The sequence below is a fragment of the Maniola hyperantus genome, chromosome 3 (genome assembly GCF_902806685.2).
Source record: "Maniola hyperantus chromosome 3, iAphHyp1.2, whole genome shotgun sequence".
NCBI lineage: Eukaryota > Metazoa > Arthropoda > Insecta > Lepidoptera > Nymphalidae > Maniola > Maniola hyperantus.
The window spans coordinates 7415571-7436910 of NC_048538.1; the positions used below are offsets into that span (position 1 = coordinate 7415571).

General features: G+C 37.5%; 2 protein-coding genes across 10 annotated transcripts in view; both read left to right on the forward strand.

The window, feature by feature from the left end:
- Positions 1-20355, forward strand: part of ana3 (anastral spindle 3) — a 63381-nt gene extending 43026 nt beyond the window's left edge. For 7 of the 8 annotated variants that reach the window (XM_034984692.2, XM_069509550.1, XM_069509551.1 and 4 more), the window contains 11 exons: positions 8817-8928; positions 9580-9802; positions 12191-12357; positions 13493-13654; positions 14070-14336; positions 14865-15043; positions 15999-16197; positions 16964-17133; positions 17596-17827; positions 18622-18725; positions 19866-20355. In XM_034984692.2, coding sequence (XP_034840583.1) covers positions 8817-8928; positions 9580-9802; positions 12191-12357; positions 13493-13654; positions 14070-14336; positions 14865-15043; positions 15999-16197; positions 16964-17133; positions 17596-17827; positions 18622-18725; positions 19866-20009 — 1959 coding nt within the window. In that variant the 3' untranslated portion in view covers positions 20010-20355. The remainder of the gene's footprint in view (positions 1-8816; positions 8929-9579; positions 9803-12190; positions 12358-13492; positions 13655-14069; positions 14337-14864; positions 15044-15998; positions 16198-16963; positions 17134-17595; positions 17828-18621; positions 18726-19865) is intronic. The other variant, XM_069509553.1, reaches the window with a different exon arrangement.
- On the forward strand, positions 1316-6142 carry LOC117996613 (cytochrome P450 6a2-like). Of its 2 annotated transcripts, XR_011238547.1 has the most exons (3): positions 1316-2825; positions 3535-4203; positions 4255-6142. XR_011238547.1 is itself a non-coding variant. In XM_034984718.2 (2 exons), the coding sequence occupies exons 1-2, from the start codon at positions 1511-1513 to the stop codon at positions 3696-3698; spliced, it is 1479 nt and encodes a 492-aa protein (XP_034840609.1). In that variant the 5' UTR covers positions 1316-1510; the 3' UTR covers positions 3699-6142. The 2 variants fall into 2 exon arrangements, 1 of the variants encoding a protein (XP_034840609.1); XM_034984718.2 differs by having other exon boundaries at positions 3535-6142.
- Positions 20356-21340: the final 985 nt, after the last annotated feature.

Sequence of the window (21340 nt, forward strand, 5' to 3'; positions counted from 1 at the left end):
TGCTTGAAGCTATATACATGAGACCCTATCTAAAATTTGATTTTTTCTTCAAGTTTCCATAACTGCTTAATTCACCTTTTCAGCTCTAATCATAATTTGATCTGTGACGGACTAGATGAAACTATAAGGATTCCTTGTCTTAATACGGTACCCTAAGGGCCGGTTGTTTCAAACCATTGGTCTTCGTAAGATCCGTTCGTTAAAATTTAACGGACGTAGACGAACTTTAACATCTGTTAATTTAAGTGCGTTGCTTCATTGTACAAAAAACTGTTCTTCATTGTTATTTTGGTTGCGAAACTAACCCTAAAAATTAACTTACTTCTCCGTATCCTTTTCTTATTTCATTTTAAGTATATTAAATTATATACATAGTTATTAATATTGCTACTTCGCATTTTAAACACTTTTTCTTTGTTACAAAATCTTCAAAAAAACTATCATTAAAAGCTTTGAATTAAATTGATTCCATTATAATTTGTAAATAAAATATTCCGTTTGTAAGAAGTATGAAGTTACGAACTGATTTGACGATCACCAATGGCGCCAGCACCGGTTAACGTAAACGTAACTTTTTAACGAACGTTAGCGCTAATAGATGCTGAATCAACGCTTTTTCTTTACTTACGTTCGTTAGCGCCATATTTAAAGGTTACGTGTCCGTCAAAGTTTGTTGAAACAACCGGCCCTAAAAGTCAGCCCGTCGAATGTGAACGTGTAAAAGTAAAAAGCTCTAATCTTAGAATATAGGTAGGTACCTACTAAACGGATTTTATTCAAATTTTCACCAATGCAAATAGGGAAATAGGTGTCTCTAGAAGATATAAAATTGTTGTTATAAATTTTATATTAACACTCAATACCTCCCTAGCTAGAGTAAGCTAGTGTTAACTAGTTAGAGGACAGAGCCGTAACTAAAATAGATGTTTATTCTCTCCGAACATCAAATGCTTTTCGTGTGAAGATTAAGAGGTGTCTACAATTCACACTTTCCTTATCTTATTTAAATCAAATCTTACGTAAACATACATAAACTAAATTGGCTAGGTGATGGTCTTCTAAATAGAAATGAAGAGATTTCTACTCAAATACGTTTTATAAAATAAATTGTAGTGCACTGACATAGTTTTCTGTTGTTCGATTGTACGCCTGTGTTAATGCCTAATATTAATGTTTTCTGGCCTTTATAGGACAAATTCACTATGTGAAAAACGCCCTTAGAGTGGGCATGCGGGACGCGCGGGTATATGCAAGTCACGGACTTGGTACGTCAACATTAACGACCTTGAAGCTACGCGTAGAGCTTATCTTGACGCTCGCTAGCGATACTGTTCATTCGCTTTCCGACCGTCACCGCCGCTAGCGCCGCTCGCCACCACATGAACTTGATCGGGCACGCGTGCTGCTTTGTTTACCACACAAAACGCCGCGAACAATTAACTTTAGTTCACCCTTTAAAGGTGGTTTGATTTCATATACACGCAAAAGTATTTGCGACAATAAGTGAACAATGTGTGTTACTGTTATTTTATTAGTGGCTTTACTTTCGCTAGTGCTTTTACTTGCTATTTTTCACTATGCAACGAAAGGAAGGAAGTATTGGCATAATAGGAAGGTGCCATATAGAGAGCCATGTCCTATATTCGGCAATTTTGGTGCTACACTAACAATGCGCCAAAGTTATACAAAAACGCTTCAGTTTTTTTACGATGAATACCGAGATGAGAAATATGTTGGAATTTTTCAAGCGAGAAGGCCATCTTTATTATTAATTGATGTAGATATAGTAAAAGCAGTACTATCAAAGGATTTCACCTATTTTAGTGATCGGATATCCGTTGCGACGGATACTCAGCGGGAACCACTTCTACGGAATCTAGCTAACATGAGTGGCTCTGAGTGGCACCAGATGCGGCACATTGTTACACCGACATTTTCTTCAGCTAAGATGAAAGCTATGTTCCCTTTAATAGCAGAATGTGCAAAAACGTTGAAATTAGTTCTTATTCAAGAATCGGAAGATGACATTGAGATACCAAAACTGATGTGCCGATTCACTACTGATATTATAGGCAGCTGTGCATTTGGGGTCGATCCAGGGTCTTTAAAGGATAAACAGTCACCCTTTTTAATAATGTCACAAAAGATGTTCAAAGCTGATCGTGCCACAATATTAAAACGATATTGCCGAACATTTTGTCCACGACTCTTTAAGTTTCTCAATCTTAGAACTTACTCGTTGAACGTTGAAGTTTTTTTCACTGATATTATCAATCAAGTGCTAACAGAAAGACGTGCAACTGGTAAGCAGCGAAGTGACTTTCTGCAACTTATGTTAAATGTACAAAAATCAGAAGCAGGATTTCCTATGACGGATGAATTAATTACGTCTAATTCCTTTATTTTTATGCTGGCCGGGCTGGAAACGTCCGCGACAACGTTGTCGTTTTGTTTATATGAATTGGCAAAAGATGTCGATCTACAAACTAGATTGAGGACTGAAATAAAAGAAAGTTTAGAACGTTTCAATGGTTTGAACTACGAAGCTGTATGCGGAATGCGTTTAGCAGCTCAAACGTATTTGGAGACTCTCAGATTGCACCCACCCACTCCGTTGACTACACGGCTATGTACAGTACCCTGTATATTGCCTGGAACTGATCTGAAATTGAAAGCTCGGGAAGCGGTTATTATACCAATTCACTGCATTCAAAAAGATCCAAAATACTTTCCGGACCCGGATAAATTTGATCCCGAGAGGTTTAGAGAAGATTTGAATCCAAAGGGTTTTATTGCTTTTGGGGATGGACCAAGGAGTTGCCCAGGTAATTATTTCGTCTATGATTATGACACATTTACAGCGTTTAATGCCTTCTCACTTGTTTAAAAATAATGGTCATTGTTTGGATTACATCACTGATTGCTAAAAATCCACATGGACGTTAATGTTATTCAAACAATTTCAGGAGGCGTGAGAACTTTCATTTGAATACGCATTGATAAATTTTGTTATTGTATTACGTGCCATATTTTATAACATCGAACTAAATGTGAAAATACTTATTTTTCAAGTAGCTTTGCCAGCTGCTTTTATAATATTGATATAGGAAGATAAGTTATCTGATCCAATTTTTTTTCCTATAGTTGAGATTCTGTATAACGGATGAGTGAATTTAGTCAATTTAGAAGAGAAACGAGATCGATAACAACAAAATGTTAGAAACGGGGTCAATAGCCAACATTCTCGTAAATACTTTGACTGTTAACTTCGATTGGTTAACGATACAATGTTCGAATAATTAATTGAATGGATATACTTACTTGATTTTAGAAATGTTGCCAGTTAGTTACCAATACAATCTATATTTTGCATATAGTATAGAAACTATAGCCACCTGACTAGGCCTGACTAGTTTAATTGAGGTCTAAGCGCTAATATTATGTTCTAATTTCCACACGTTGCGTCATTCACTAAATAATACATTATTGGTATTGCCAATAGATTAGTTGTTTTAAAATATAACTGGTTTTCAGGGGCCCGATATGCTCAACTAATGGTTGTAGCTGGTCTGGCAACTATACTTGACAATTTCGCCGTGGAACCCTGCGCCAAGACTACTCCAAGCATACATTACGATCCGAGAAGCGTGATGCTTAAAAACAAAGGAAGCATTTGGCTTAGATTTAGACCTCTTTAAATGATTATGGACTATAAGCAACTTATTCTATTAGTGGGGACGCTACTATGACTATTTAATGTTTTTATTTATATCTCCTGTATGGTTAGGTCAGTACAATGTCTATAATCTACGCTTTAGTTTTTCAGTATTGTAATGAAACGAATTTTAAATCGTAAGAATAGTAATACTCCTATCTTATCTCGCATTTCTGAAATAATTGGTTTTAGTTTATGATTTTAAATTAGTAATCCAATGGATAATAATATTAATAGATTCTATAATCTATTAATCTACGGTTACATCGTTATCGTTTTGTTGAAGATTCTCATAGAAATATTACAATATGTACCTAAATAACTTGATGTAAAATAAGCAAGATTTTAATTAAATTTGTTTCCATGTACCTTTGCGTCAGTTGATAAGACGGACATGTATCTCATTAAGTTTAAGTACTTAAAAAACAAATGTAATTTAATATTGGGACTGAAAATATACCTTAATAATATTTACGCCGGCTCCACACGTTGGCCCTAACACTGTTCGCCTGTTCGCAACGTGTGGACCGGGAAATTAGCTTTGCTAAAGTTGGGGCCAATGCTAATTACCCTATCCACACGTTGGGCGAACAGTGTTATGGCCAGTGTTGGGGCCAACGTGTGGAGCCGGCGTTAGACGATCGCTGTGTGGATAGATGTACTTGTAGTATGTGTGTTTAAGCTTAAATTGTTTACAGATATATCATTGTTAGGTACTATGGAAATTAAAAAGATAAAACTGCGTTTATTAAAAATTACATGCTCAAGTTTTACACTTGAACATATTGTTTTAATTTTCGTTATCCTCTTACGATATTTACTCTTTGGTGTTTGCAATGACAGTGTCAATATTATGAAGAAGAAAATGCAATAGGTACAGTTTAAATATTTACTTTACCAGAGTGGACGTAGAATCTAACGAATGTTTGCACATTATTGTATCTAATAGATACTTATTATATTATGTATATTATAGGAAAGCTTAGATAATATTTGTTTAATCAGATTACCTATGACCGTTATTTAAAAACGCAAGCTGTAAATCCTCAAAACGAATAGAATGCATACATTTTGAGAACGCACTCGCCATACCTATTTGCTCTGTGTGTCATGTTAAAAGTACAATTTTTAACCCTTAATCTAAAGGTAAACCGTACCTTTGACATGTCAGTTGAGTGTTGACACAGAGCAAATAGGTATGGCGAGTGGGTTCTCTAAATGTATGCAATATACTTATTTAAAATCATGTTCAACGTTTTTGTACTTATCTACAAACTGACAAGTTACAATGAATACAAAATATACCTAATCGTCTGTAAATGAAGGTCAACATAATTATAGTACCTAATGTGTGCAGTGACCTCCAAACAATCACTAGTTAGCTAGCTTTTTTGGTAATACCACAGAATATTTAATAGGACCTACCTTTGTGGTTTAAGACCTTTTACCTTTCGTATTACTTTAAAGCTAATAAAATGAAAGTAAAATATTTAATTAAAATAGCGTCGAGAATGTAATTTTCAATGCGCACATGCATCATACAACGTTTCACAATATATTTGTGAGTAAAAACAGTAAAAAATTTGGTATAAGTTAAACCCATACAAGTTTCATGTGGCGGCCATTATATTTCCGCACTAGTGTTAATGTTTGATGAAGTTATGGACTAAAATAGATAAAAAAATTATGCCGTATTCCGATGAATCCCAATTTTTTCGGGATAAAAACTACCCTAATATGTCAACCCGGAGTATCAGCTACCACTGTACCTACCAAATTTCATTTAAATCCGTTCAGTAGTTTTCACGTGATGCGTGCACATACAGACAGACAAAAATTAAAAAAAAATGTTTTTGTGACCATATAGATAATGTTTCCTCCAATTAAAATTTTTTCAAAATATATATTTTAATGTAAGTACAAAAATCGTCCAGTTAAGGTTTGTACGCACCTGAGCGCCGCGGCGCGGCGCTTCAGTCCGACTGCAGAACGCGTCACCTCAGGCCGCTCGACGGTGCCTACCGCACTACAACTTCAGTACGCGGCAGCTCGCGTCACTTGCGCGTCACTTTTATACCCGTTCGCGTACGAGCAACAACGTCGCAAGATGAGCGACAGTGAAGAGGATTTGATGAAAAAATTGCAACTAGATGATGCCTGCGACTTCGTCCGCGTGGATTTAGATTTTTTCTATAGGTGAACACATTTCCGGGAATTACCTACTCGTACCTATATACCTGAGATAGATTATACCCTGTAGGATAAAAGTAGCCTATGTGTACCTACACATAGGCTAGTTTTATCCCGAAAATCAAAAAGTTCCCAAGGGATTTTTAAAAAACCTATATCTACGCGAACGAAGTTGCGGGCATCAGCTAGTCCCTTAGGTTTTGTGGAAATTACATTAGAAAAAGCATTTTCGCAAAATGTCTTTGTTTTATGTGCAATAGAATATATAAAATAGGCAGGTAAACACAGGTACATATTATATCTAAATACCTATATAAAAGAAAAAGGTGACTGACTGACTGACTGACTGACTGATCTATCAACGCACAGCTCAAACTACTTGACGGATCGGGCTAAAATTTGGCATGCTGGCTAGCTAACTAGCTATTATGACGTAGACATCCGCTAAAAAGGGATTTATGAAAATTCAACCCCTAAGGGGGTAAAATAGGGGTTCGAAATTTGTCCACGCGGACGACGTCGCCGGCGTAAGCTAGTATAATATAAACACAAGTACAACAATAGGTTATTAGGCATATTTCCGAAACTATTAATTCTACCTAGATGAAGTAGGTAGGTATAATATGTACATAATATATTTTAGTTATTTAATCAGGATTATTTTTACCATTGATGTTTTCTCATAACGCTCGGAGAGACATTTATTCATTTAGACACTGGGAAGGGGGGAAGCCGACATTCTAGGGGTTGGGACTTTTGAGGATATACCTACTTCTAAGAGCATGAGGAACACGTCATGTGCCAAAAATTAAACCTACGTTATTTATTTTGAGGTCTATCTTGCCTATTCTTGCCTGCACTGTAAATACCTAACAAGATGCGCGTGTATCTTATTCGAGCGACGTACGCATACTGAAGCGCCGCGCCGCGCCGCTGGGTATGTCGCACTAGCGTCACTGCACTGCGCGTCGCTTCGCTGCGCTTCAAAATATTCTCTCCAGCCGTGCCGCGCGACAACGCGCGGTGAAGCGCTGTGCAGCGCCGCTCTAGTGCGATATGCGCCATACAAAATGATAGAAATGATATTTTGACGCTCTGTGCCGCGACGTGCAGCTCGCTGAAGCGCCGCGCCGCGCCGCTTAGGTGCGTACAAACCTTTACAGTTTTATTATAACTATAGATTGTGGGTGGTGTAGTAAGAGCCGCTTGACGCGAAATGTGTTATAAATTATTTCGGCGCTCCTAAAATAAATGAAAGAAGTTAATGAAAGTAGTTTAAAATTCTTTATTTTCGCATGTTTTTAGGGTTACTTACCTCAAAAGGAAAAATGGAACCCTTATAGGATCACTTTGTTGTCTGTCTGTCTGTCTGTCTGTCTGTCAAGAAACCTACAGGGTACTTCCCGTTGACCTAGAATCATGAAATTTGGCAGGTAGGTAGATCAGATCTTACAGCTGACATTTGGGGAAAAATCTGAAAACCGTGAATTTAGGGTTAGATCACACAAAAAAATTTAAATCGTGGTCATGAACTAACAATTAGTATTTTCAACTTTCATATTTTTATGCATCATAGTTTTTGAATTCTCGTGCAAAATGTCGAAAAAATACGACTGTAGTACGGAACCCTCATTGCGCGAGCCTGACTCGCACTTGGCCGGTTTTTTACAATCGATTAGATTTTTTAAGAATAAAAACTGCGTAGTCAACTCGTTAGGTAATGATTATTTTGCTATTATCATTAACCTGTTTATCAACTTAAAACCATGTAAAGTTCTGATTTCATTTACTTATCTGACTTGAACGATGACCTATGGATAGTTCAACAGAAAACATTAATTTACTGTTTGGCGTATAGGTACCTCAATTTACTGCTTATTGCTTATCAGTAAATTACAAATTCCACCTAATAGCTAATAGCATCTTGTTTTGAATAGTAGATAATAAATAATCTGATTTATTTACTAACAAGACGCACGACTTAGGACAATATCCTTAGCGGGTTAACGCCCCTCGTATTTTATTGCGTCAAGTTACGAAATTTTCTAAACTGGTTCCGCCATTTGTCGCATTATCTATACTAATACTAATATTAAAAAGAGGAAAATTTTGTTTATAATTTGGACTTTTTTCGTGATTTAACGATACCACCACGATATCAACGATGATTTTAAATTATCGATATATCGACCCATTTGCATAGGTCGTGGTTATGCAACTGAGTCGAAATATCCATAATTTAAAATCATCATATTAATCGTGGTACATGTAGCTGATACGTTACCCGCTATTTACCCTATGTGCTTTTTATGGCTTTTTCAAATGCCAATAAACGTAATGATTCTATTTTCGATTTTTATTGGCTAATCCAGAGCGCAATTTTCCTTATCTTTGGTCTACTTTCAGTTATAAATTTAAAATTTATCCTTATGTATGTGTTATTCACGCATGTTCAACGTTTCGGATACAAACTGCTAAGGTGTTGCCCTGCTGGCGTCCGTGTTTCCTGCTACATATAAATGGAGTGACTTTAAAGCAAGAGTGCATAGGGACCTAGATATTTACGCTCCAACCCCACCATTGTTTTCAAGCATTAAAATTGTCGTCAAGCGCAAGTCTAATTTCAGTAAAAATAAATGTTCAAGAAACTTTTCCCCTACCGCTAATTATTCTGTACAGAATCTCTTAACTAAACTAAATTGACAGGTCTAAATCTGGTGTGCTATCCTTTCTGCAGAGAGCATCATGAAAGGAAATAGCTCTATACATTTAGGCTAAGCATTTAGGCCTGTCATTTAAGGTTAGTTTGGAGATTGTGTACAAAACAAAATTAGCCACATTATTTCATTGGATTAAATTCTTCTTAAACAAGTAGGTACAGACTTATCTAAACTCTTGTGTATTTTTTAAGGTTTTAGAACGTGAAGTACTCCAAGCAATGGATGAAGGCAATTTCATCGAGGAGTGTATGCACGTTTTTATAGACTTCTGCAATGAAACTACTGAGTACAAAAATTATATAGGTGAGACTAAAATCGCTAAATGCAGTACCCGACGGAAAATATTGTACATCGATCTTTAGAAAGAGATAGCGGTTTTGTAGAGCGTTGTCTCTGTCGTTGAGACGAGAAACGTCACATAGGAATGAGTGACAGAGACAACGCTCTACGAAGCTGAAACCTCTTTCTAAAGGTCGATGAACAATATTTCTTGCCGGTTACTGTACTAATGTTTGAAAACGCCTATCTTATATAACTGCAGAAATACGGTTCCGTGCTGATCTCGCAGATAAGGGTGGGATTATTTCAGTCCGTGCAAGTCAGACACACTGCCAGCAGCTAGAAGTCCGTATGGATTGTCCCTCTCCCGAAAAAAATTGAGTGCATGGGTGGTTCGAGTCGTCTACCTATAGTTTTACGATTAATCCAGTTAAAATCACAAATCGTAAATATGGTTACATATTACGGAGTACGCTACACGCTCAGTATTTATTACGGTATTTGGATTGTATTGTAATTTTACAGGATGCACGATACAGTAAGTATCGATGTATGCCAATGTGGATCAAAGATCGTGATTCAAATATTGCAATCCTGATCCCGATAAAATATTGAACGTGTAGCGCGCACCTTGAAGTCTTTCATTATAAAACCAATCTTTTATTTTGGTTTTAGAGCCAAATGTGCCTCTATCGGTATTAGAGCGAAGATCAGAATTAGAGGTCCGCGCAAACAAGAGCGGCGAAATGAACTTGTCGCCTTCCTTACAATTTCACAAGCCCCCGCCGACTGCGTCGCTCGTCGCAAGTCTAGCTGACGTTCTGCATAATGTCACCACATATAAAAGTGCACCCGTGCAAGCATGGAATGAACGTGGTCTCTACAGAATATTGTTCAGGTAATATTTGAAGCTTGTTGTTTCAGTTAAGCACTGTTTATAAGAATACTATACGATGCCCGCAACTTCGTCCGCGTGGATTTAGAATTTTCCGAGCTACAAAAAGCCAATGTCCTTCCCTGGGATGTAACCTAACTCTGTACCAAATTTCATCAAAATCGGTTTAACTGTTGGGCCGTGAAAAGCTAGCAGACAGACAGACAGACAGATGCACTTTCGTATTTATAATATTAGTATAGATCATGGCTAGTGGCAGATATATTATGGCGCGCACAAACTGCCATTCGTTGTACTTTCACAACCTCATCGCAGTTCTAGCTGACGTTCTGCTTAATGTCACCGCGCACCGTACTCGCTATAAATTATGGCTGTACCGCTCCCCTAGGAAATCGTAGATTTAGGAATGTGGTGCAGGACTGGTAACCAATTTCAGGGTAATTGATTTACCTAACTGATTAAGTGCGCGCAAAACAAGTAGTCCAATCTAAAGTTGCAACATGACGATTATTTCAAAAAATAGTCCGTGGAATTTCGACTACGTAGCTTGCGCAGGACATAGATTAAGGATTAAATACACAAACTTGGCTAAGATCTGTTTTTTTACAACGGGCAGTCATACGCCTTGTGTTTAGATTGAATTACTTGTTTTGCTTGCACTATATTATGTAAATCGTTATTCCTCTCGCACCGCACTCCAACTGCCTCAATTTAGCGGTCGGTCTATACAAGTGAATCTGTGTATCATAATTGAACATTGTGGCTAATTCTGTTGCTCACAATCACTAAACTAAAATGACAGATCTTAGTAAATTGCTATCCCTTTTACAACTTGTCACAATTAGCCACAATGCGTATCAAACAATATGAAAATCCTTTATCAAAGCCCGGTCTAGTTAGCTGAAATGAATAACCCTCAGATTAATTAATTCTAAGGAATAACCATTTGCTGATAGCTTAGTATGCATCGTTGAAGCGTTCTTAAACATGTCTGATACCGATAACTTGATATTAGTCATTCAGGATTGAGTATATTGAAGTGTAATACTGTTGTAATTAAAATTAGTTAGCTGATAATGTCTTTGTGTTTCTGTAATAAAGGAACACGTGGTTGATACGGTAATATGCATACTATTTCCTTTGTTATCAAAAAGATATGAATTCTCTGGTTAAGTGGTCCGCACTGTGAACTTATTAGTGGGACGTTGCGATTTCGCTTTCCGGATATGAAAAAAAGGAGGATTCTTTTAATTCGACCTCAATCGTACCCTCAATTTTTTTCAAGATTTAATTTTACTTACCACTTTGTCCGTATGATTAATATGTATATGTATACTCATGCCAAATTAGAGCTTTCTTGTACTAATAGTCACTGAGGTCGGACGGACGGACATGGTGAAACTATAAGAGTTCTTTTTTTCTTCGGAACCCTAATAAAAATAAATAAATAAAAACAATTGAGAAAAAAAATAAAGTAAAAAAGTAGAGATTAAACTAATTACGAGACTCCACAGATTTTTGTGATTAAATTAGTTTAATCTCCACTTAATTTTTTGAATATGTTTCGAACAACTCAGCGTTAGTCTAAAAATGCCTTAGCCCAAGTCTCAGTCTTAAATGATCAGACCTTGCAATCCTATAGATCGATTTACACTGACATCAGAGTCGAAGAAACAATCTAAAATTTCACATAACAAATTGACCTACCTATATCTCATTACCAAGAATAACTAGGACCGACCAACTGCGGGCACTTTTCAGAGAAATGCTTATAAAATAATATCTGGACCACCTATCGTAGTTCTGTAAACGGCATCTGGCTTTCTAAATAATTTATCTTTCTGAAAGTAGGATATAAAAAAGCTCATATCTACAATCATAAAAACGGAAAGAATGCGATGAAATACTATTTTTTTTTGGAAGCATTATATCTTCACTATGAAACTATTCATATTTTCATTGGAATTGACTAGAAAGGCATAAAATAAACTATTTTTTATATTTCAGTATTAATGTTGTCTAATAATATACAAAAATAAAATATTGAAATCGAAAATGTGTCACTTCCTATTCAGTTTCGACACAAATTCGAATGACTATTTTTTTTAAGAATCCTAACCTTTGTGGTGTTATATGTTAGAAATATTATTATAATTCTCTATCATAGAGATAGAATTATACTAATAATAATTCATCTAAGTTCTCTATGGTCAAAAGTTGTTCAGTCAAAAATAAACTCTATCAATGAAAAAATCCAGTTTATAATCGTCTGGACTGGCCGCTGCCGCTTGAGGGGTTAAAATCATCAACATAGATGTCCACTGCAAGACAAATAGGCCTTTAAAAAGATGTAAAGTATACAAATAAATATTATTTTATTACAATTTGTAGATGTACGTGTTGGTGCCGCGGGTCGCCATCGGAGGTGTGTGCAGTGCGCGCGTCTTTGTGCCGCGCGCTGGCCGCAGCCGCATCGGTCAAGTGCGTAAGGAGCTCGCTGGCGGGCACCAAAGATTGCCTCTACAATCTACTCCTCACGTTGACGCCTGATGAAAAAGGTGTTTATTGTAATGTCTTCGTCGTCAACTGATAGACGTCCACTACTAAACATAGGTCTATTGTATAGATTTCCACATGCTGTGGTCTAACGCCGCATGAATCCAGCGTCTCTCTGCAACTCGTTTAATGTCGTCTGTCCACCTAGTGGAGGATCTGCCAATGCTGCGCTTACTAAGTTGGGACCCCAACTTCTATCGACTCTTCGAACTATACGCGGTAGAAAATAATGTACAACGACCTTTAGAAGGAGATCGCAGATTTGTAGTGCATTGTCTTTGTCGTTGAGACCGACAAACAACGCTCTACAAAGTCGGAATATCATTCTAAAGGCCGATGTATAATATTTTCTGCCGCGTACTCTATATACCTACCCTGCCCATTGTCATTTCAGCTTCGCAACCCTCGTTGATTTTACTCGGGTTCTTTTTGTACGGATCTCCTAATTAGGAGGCAGGGCCTCACGCGAGTCTGTCATTACTACGTGTTTGTTAATAAATAATAAAGATTATTCATTTAATTTCTGATTTGATCACGTAGATAAATTTTAATATGTGTGTGTTGCTAATCAAAAACAGCATTCAAACCGGTATATCCGCCAGAACGCTACAATGGCACAGACAGACATAACGATCAAACTTATAAGTTGTAAACCCCTCTCTTTCAACAATTGAAAAAAGATATTTTTTGCGGCTTTAAAAATTTGTGGTCAAATGAAGTGGGCTGCGTATGCGCATTTGATTTGTTATTGGTGGAGACAGCATCGCTAGCGCACAAGTGCTACAATAAAATAGAAATTACTCTGTTCGAGATTGCGTTGTTTGACAGTGGTAGATAAGCTTGTAACGAGACCATAGCCAGAGCATTTGCAAAGTTGTTGCCAGTTACTTTATCTAAATCTTCCTTAAGTGGATTATCTATAAATTCTGATTTCTGTTATCTTGACTGATATCGTCGTAGAAATCCTGACTGAAAATGACACTGTTATAGTTTCATCTGTTTATTTGCACAAGACTCAATAACTGAAGTTTCAAATTCGAATACTTATCATAAGAGATAGTAATACCTGCAGATACCTTATCTACTATAACTTACGTGACTACTATACGTGATATAACAAATAAATCTTTTTTTCAGAAGATTATGACCTAGAGTGGTTAGCGTCTCGAACGCAGGGTTTGTACCTACTCGCTGCGTTACTCCCAGAGAGGTCAGCGAGTGACGTTGTATGGTGGGAGTTGAAGAAGCACTCCACCCTTTTAGACCTACTGCTGTACGCCCTAGAAAGTGAACACCATGGTAATATCATTCAACTATACTGTGGTAAAACTGTAATCCAAATTGTCTACTATATAGCAATAAAACTTGTAGTAGTTACTTTCCAATTGTAAAACTTGTGAAAGAAATGCAAGTGCTTTACCAGAGTCGACTTTTGCATGTTTTATTGCTATTAAATAGTTTTAAAGCTACTTGGGCCAAAATACAAGACAAATATTCCAAGTATTATTTTTGCAAAGAATAATTTATGGAAGAATAATTAAGTTCTTCTTTGGACACGTTTTAAGTTCAAAACAAAAAAAGCAGATTAATTGAGTAAAAAAAATGAAGCTTTGTATCCAAAAATAAAACTTTTTTACAGAACGTTATTTTTCTAATTTCATCTATACAAATGACTTCTGTTCTTACTTCTTACGGATTTTTTCTTTATTAACAGATATGCAAGAAACAGCGATGCACTGTCTAACACACCTAACGCGCTCTATACCACATAAAAGATACAAAGATAATACTAAAGAAGAATCTTGTATTGACTTTCTAAACAATTTGAAGTCGCCATACAAAAGACAAACTGACAAATTCTCTGCTGGCGATAGCTCAAGGGCGGATTGTCAACCGGAGTATATGGTTGAGGAGATTTGTAAAGTGTTAATGAATTTTTATCGACAGTACATAGAAAATAAAAAGTGTCTATCTAGTCAAGGTAATGTAATTTGTAAACATAGGCATACTTACGTAACATATTAATTAACTATAACTTTTCCTCGCGATATCGCCGTGGATTTACGTATTCTAAAAATAGCGTGGAAACTCTTTAATTCCTAGAGATAAAAAGTAGCCTAAACTACTCTTTTCATAATTGTCTAGTTTCGAAAGTATCGTTAAAATCGGTTTAGTTTACACATCTTTTCCTTTTAGTCTTTTTTGTTGTGGTGCCCATTTAGTCATCACTTTAGCTCCTCTATTGGATGGAATGCTCCATCATCCACCTTAGACGTTGTTGGGATTTGCAATGTCTCACTTTCGTTTCCTCATTAATTAGTTGTTCTTGTGGATTGTGGAGTGTTCTTCCAGTAGCGTTAGCAAGAAGAAGATAAAGCCTCTAGCTTCTTCTCTAACTGGACTAAAGATATTGTGACTTACCTTTCTTTAAAAAAATACGGCTGGTAGATGGTAGTAACCTATGCGTGCGAAACTTGTTCTTGGATTAACATGGATACAATGTTTTCAGACGAGAAATGGGCGCTAGTGTGTTCATGTCTTTGTTCCGTGCTATGTATCAGTGCGCGCGCTCGTCTGTACTGCGTGCACAGACACTTCACCGGCACGCTGCTGCAATCGCTGCAGTCGCTTCGGGACACGCTCTCGTTGCATGGCAAACCCGTTGACGTCATCAGGAATGCCGATAACGTAAGTTGATTATTTTGAAGCAAAGATTTTTCTAAATAGATGTTAAGTGATTACCGCCACCCATGAACATTTGCAGCACCAGATTTTGAAAAAATTTTGAAAGTTGATTTTGTAGAGCGGGACATCATCATTATCATCATCATGATCAACCAATCGCCTGCTCACTACAGAGTACGGGTCTCCTCTCAGAGTGGGAAGGGTTTTGGCCATAGTCTACCACGCTGGCCAAGTGCGAATTGGCAGACTTCACATACCTTTGAGAACATTATAGAGAACTCTCAGGCATACAGATTTCCTCACGACGTTTTCCTTCACCATTAAAGCAAGTGATATTTAATTATTAAAAACGCAAATCACTCCGAAATGTTAGATGTGCGTGCCCAGGATTAAACCCTCGACTTCCGATTAGGAGGCAGATGTCCTAACAACTAGGCTATCACAGGAGGAGGATTTGCTCCTATATGTCAACTGACACGTCAAAAGTACGGTAAACTTTAACATGACAGTTGACACATAATAGAGCAAATTGTGGCGAGTCCTTTCTCAGAATGTGCGCGTGTTAAATAGTTTTATCCTTAATAATTTAAAGCAAACTTATTAATCCCTGAAACCATTCGGGAAGCTATTAATATAAATACGCTGGATCTGCGGTTCCTGACCTGTTTTTGAAGTACATTTTTGCTATTTTGGCACTGATAACAACAGTAAGCCTCAGAACTAAATGTTAGTGATGAGAGATCTGTCAACATAACGTCAGCACAAAGATCATTTGACATAAAGTGTCAATTTTGATTCCCGGTACGCTCGGTGGGATGCTCTGAATTGGCATAAAAATAACTGTTACTTCGTTTGGTACACGTCTTCCAGCGTACTTGTATAATATGAATTGTATAATATTTCATTGTTTTTTTATTGCCCGTTAATTAGACTGAAAAAACGTTTTTCCTATTTACAGGAACCTATACTTTTCACATTAAATTGGGTGCTCACATTGACGACATGCCTCATGTTAGAGTGTGCCGCAGCCAAGGAGCGGATTGCGGAAGACATGGCGACCTCGCTGATTCGTCTGTGGCCCTGGTGTATGATTACTGAAACATTGAGAGACACCATCATGCGATTGCTGGTCACTTTTACTAATGAATGTCCTAGAGGTACCTCATATTAAAGACGTGGTTTCTGAAAAATGTTCACCCACCCACTTGTAAATCTATTGAGTTATTATGAACAAACTGACACATACCACTTGAGTGATAAAACGATATGTCGCATCGCAAAATTTATCCGGATTGATATATGGGTCATTTTCAAACTTTGCGCAAGTAAAGTTGTCCTGCCTAAATACAGTATGCGGCAGAAAATAATGTACATCGACCTTTAAAAAGAGACAGCGGTTTTGTCCCTGTCGTTAAGACCGACAAAACGTCACATAGATATGAGTGACAGAGACATCGCTCTGCGAAGTCGAAATCTCATTCTAAAGGTTAACACATTATTTTCTGTTGCGTACTGTAAGTGATTTTACAGTTACTTCATTTTTGTTGTTGTTATTTGTGGTGTTGTATTTTGATTGATCAACTACATTCGCGATAAACTAGAATTATAATAATTGTCACACTGATTATCACATTTGAGTAAAATGCCTTGTACGTATTTGTGGTATTATTATAGTAACGCACGGTAACACGGTTGCTTCATACAAAAAGTAACAAAGTGATCTACGCAAAATTTGAACAGAAAGAAGAAAATGATCTTTCAGGATTTTTTTTGCGATGTGACATTTCATTATTTCCCTAATCATAGGTTGATTAATAATAAGGTTAATCCTGGTAACTAATCAGTTAATTCACAATAACTCAATTTTGTCTTGAATGTGTAAGCTAATAATATGTATTGATAATTCTGAAAAATCGTTTTTAGCGTGGGCCAGTATGTGCAGCTGCGTTGGGGGCCGCAGTTTGCTGAACGAGATCTGTTCGCTCGTCAACAAGGAAGCGGCGCGGCCGCGCCCGACGCCTGTCCTGCAGTTCAGTCTTAGGATACTGCGCCAGTGTTTGCTGCATCACCATTGCCGAACTATCATTATTAAGGTAACTAGATGATACCCGCTATTATTTCGTCCTCGTGAATTTAGGTTTTTAAAAACCCATATTAACACTGATTTCTCGATAAAAAGTAGCCTATGTCCATCTGGAATACAAGCTATCTTTGTACAAATTGGTTAAACAGACGTAGAAAAGAATATTTACATAAAAAACTTACCACTCAAAACGTATTACAAAAAATACAAACTGTTCAAGTTGTCATTAATGGGCATAGTACCCAAATCACTTGTGATATTGCTGCGCTGAATGTATGGCTTTATTGTTGAGTTAGGGGCGCCAGGTGTCCAGTACCTGGTGCGTAGATCATGCTTTTGTGACCCGATGACCATGGGCTCCGAGTCTGAAACGCAACCGCCGCAAATTCGTAATCCTTACTAATAGCTGAGCATTTACGGACTATACTAGTTTTAATGAGTATTCATAAATAATGCATATATTTTATTCCAGAACGAGGTGCTGACCTGTATATGCAAGATGCGTGCGCGAGGCAACGGCTACGGTTCCACTGTCGCGAGCGAAGAGTGGGTGAAGCTGTGCGAGGCGATGGCGCGGCACGCGGACGGCGCGGCGGCAGTGCTGGGCGCGGCGGCGCTGCCCGCGCTGAAGCCCACGCCCGCGAGGCTTCTACCCGCGCTGGCGCACGCCGCGCATCACCACAGGCTGGCCTTCCTGCAGTCGCGTGAGTAGTAGTAGATCTAGTCACTCATCACGCGGACGGCGCGGCGGAAGTGCTGGGAGCGGCGGCACTGCTACGGCTTTTTTTTATGTGATGCATAATTATTATTTACAAAATATCTCACCAAACTGGTGGCCCAATTTGTTGGCGACAACTATTTCCTACATTACTAAACTTAAGCTGACCCTGACTTAGACCAAGAATTGGTCACCGCTGCGCTTCGAGTGCAGGGGAAACCAATTCCTAATCTAAGATACGAAAATAAATTAAACAACATTGGCCCCGATGATTCTCTAGTCTCTCTCTAAACTAAATTTAGAGTATCTGCATCCTTTTCTTTTTACTAATGCTAAAAAAGGAACGGAACATGACTTATAGCACAATAGAAATTTAAAAAGTAGGTTCGCTACTGCGCGCTAAAATCACGGGTTTTACCATCAAAAAATTAAATTTAGAACTGTCAAACTGTGTCTGTCCTTTTCATATTACATTAGTAAGAAGAGCATGCGAATACTCTAAAATTAGGTTGTGCTCAGAATCAGTGCCATTGTTTAGTCAGTTAAAGGTATTTCTTTAACTTCTTAGGGACCCCTTCACTGACCCTATGTCTAGAAAGGATGAATTCGCTGCTAATCCTTTCGCGCAGATATTGCGTCTAGCTCAAGAGGCGTGCAACGCGCGAGCATTTGGGACATTGATACTAGGGTTTCCACTTTTCGTTTCGTTTTATCGTGCCATGTCATGTCATGAAGTCAATTAAATACTCATAAATAATAATAAAATGTTGTTTACACCAGCGGACCTCCTGGAACTACTTTCGGGCTGTCTCCTGACCGGCGACACCGCGGAGGTTGTCTCCGCCGCGAGGGCTGTGTGGGCGCTAGCTGCGAACAATCACAGGGTATGTATCATTAGGGGACTACCGCCTATCCATTCTATTTCATATTAATATCACAACATAAATGCATTCAGTGAGACGAAGATGTTAGCGGACGAGCTGGCTTCATGGTTGTAGCACCTACCTACATATAGCACCTATAGCCAAACGAATAAACACTACTAAGCAAAATAATTATAGATTGTTCTGCTGACTTCTGCTGGTCGGCGTTAATACCTTTCCCTTCTCGCCCCTTTGTTCCTGGAGGACTTCTCTGACTTACGCCTTCGTCGACCGACTGTGTGGATTTATAGGCTTTGTATATATTATAAATGCGAAAGTGTATCTGTCTGTTACCTATTGACAGCTCATCCACTTAACCGATCTTCGCGAGATTTGGTACAAAAAATAACTGTGAACCTTAAGATGCACTATACTTTTAATCAAAGCATTCCAAGGAGGTTTTTAAACCTAAATCCACACTTACGAAGACGCGAGCATCATTTAGTTTTAAACATGAATAATGGGGCCGATTCTCTTGTACACAATCTCTAAACTAAACTAAATTAACAGGTCTAAATCTAGTGCCATCCTTTTCCGCAAGCAACATTATGAAAGGGATAGCAATAGATTTAGGCGTGACATTTTAGTTTAGTTTAGAGATTGTGTACAATGGAATTAGCCACAATGTTTTACTTAGGCATAACAGACATTTTATCAGTTTATGTATTGGAAATTTGTCGAAATTAGTCATTTAATTTCTTAAAATTCACATAACTCCGATAAGTTAGAGGTGCACTGGGATCGAACCCCCGACTTACCGAATAGAAAGCGGACGTCTTAACCACTAGGCTATCCATACGTGTCATCTTTAGCAGGGTAAAATTCTATAACAATGTTTTATTATAGTCGAATGAACTTATAGGTTTATTTCCAACCAGGTTATGCTCGCGATTTCGTCCTCGTGGACTACACAAATTTCATACCTCTATTTCACCCCCTTAGGGGTTGAATTTTCAAAAATCCTTTCGTAGCGGATGCCTACGTCATAATAGCTATCTGCATGCCAAATTTCAGCCCGATCCATCCTGTAGTTTGAGCTGTGCGTTGATAGATCATTCAGTCACCTTTTTATTTTATATATTTAAATTGTGTTTTTCCCAGGCAAAGCTAGTGCTACGAAGCGCAGGAATAACATCAGCGGTGCAATCAACATTGCAAAGGTTGCAAAAGTACTCCCATGATGTGCAAATTCAACGCGCCCTCGAGCTTCTCACCTATACACAGACCGTACTGCAAACTACTTGATAGTACTTTACATTTACTGCTGGAAATATTAGTCATGCGTATGAAAAATTGTATAAGTATTATGCCATCTAGTGCTGCTACATACAAGGACTGGATTCTGGAAGACACGTCAAATGACGTCCTACAAAACAGAAAACAATAAAACTTTAGATATACCATAATAGGTCCATTAAAGGCCATATTTCAGAAAAGACAGGGAGGAAGTAAGTTTTGCTAAGACTATTGCGGAAATTGATGTGTTCGATGGAATTACCAAGAAAATTATGAATTGATCAGTATTCTGTAATTACAAATAGGTACGTATTATTTTAAAAACGTAATGAAATAAATTTTATTATAACGCATATTTATGTTCTTTCATTTATGGCGTCGCTTCGCTTGCTTTACCTGTTGGCGCGCTCTTCAAAAGGCTCATGTCCAGCAGTGGACGCATACAGGTTAATGGATTGAATTAAATTGGATTGTTTTGTTTGTAATAGGTGATCTAAAATAGGTGAGTACTTCGATTAGATCGCAATGAGCGGTGATAGCCTAATGGTTGAAACTTTAACGGTGAAGAAAAATATCGTGAGGAAACCTGCATGCTCGAGAATTCTCCGCAATTTTCTCAAAGATGTGTGAAGTTTGCCAACTTTTCGTATTGGGTCAGCGTAGCAGACTATGGCCTAAACCCATCTCACATACATAATATAACATAACATATTCATTAACACCCAATATGAAAAAATGATTTTGAGTTTGAGTTCGATAAACTGAATTGATCTAAATTTTCGTTCCAACCGTGCATTTAGTCAATGATTGCGATCGTCACACTAACTTTGGGAGATTAAACTACCATACGAAACAATATTATTACAATATTTATTACAAAGCAATACGTTTCTTATCATTTTCTGATTGCCACAATTCGGAAATGACCAGACACATTAACGACTCGCTCGACAAATCGCTATTAATGTTTTTTATCGGCAGACTATCGCTAAGAATGTTAAGTAGGTAATTATCCTAATCTCTTAATAAGTTTTAGCTCTAAAAACTAGGTACCTAAGTATATACTTACAAATATAAAATAAATGCATTTTTTACCTAATAGTGGTGAGTCAAGTGTCATGTTTCTTTATAAAGGCGTCCTATAACTTTATTATTCTTATAAATCCTAGGTTAGGGCTATACGTACGACGTATTATATCGTTTAATTTCTATGATTCTAAAACCTAAAAACATCTTCATAAAATACATGGTGATTTACTACAGTTGCAGTAGGGACAAAATAAATGATAAGAGGTACCTACCTAATGAACTAAGAGCCAGCGAGTGCCAGACCTTCGTTA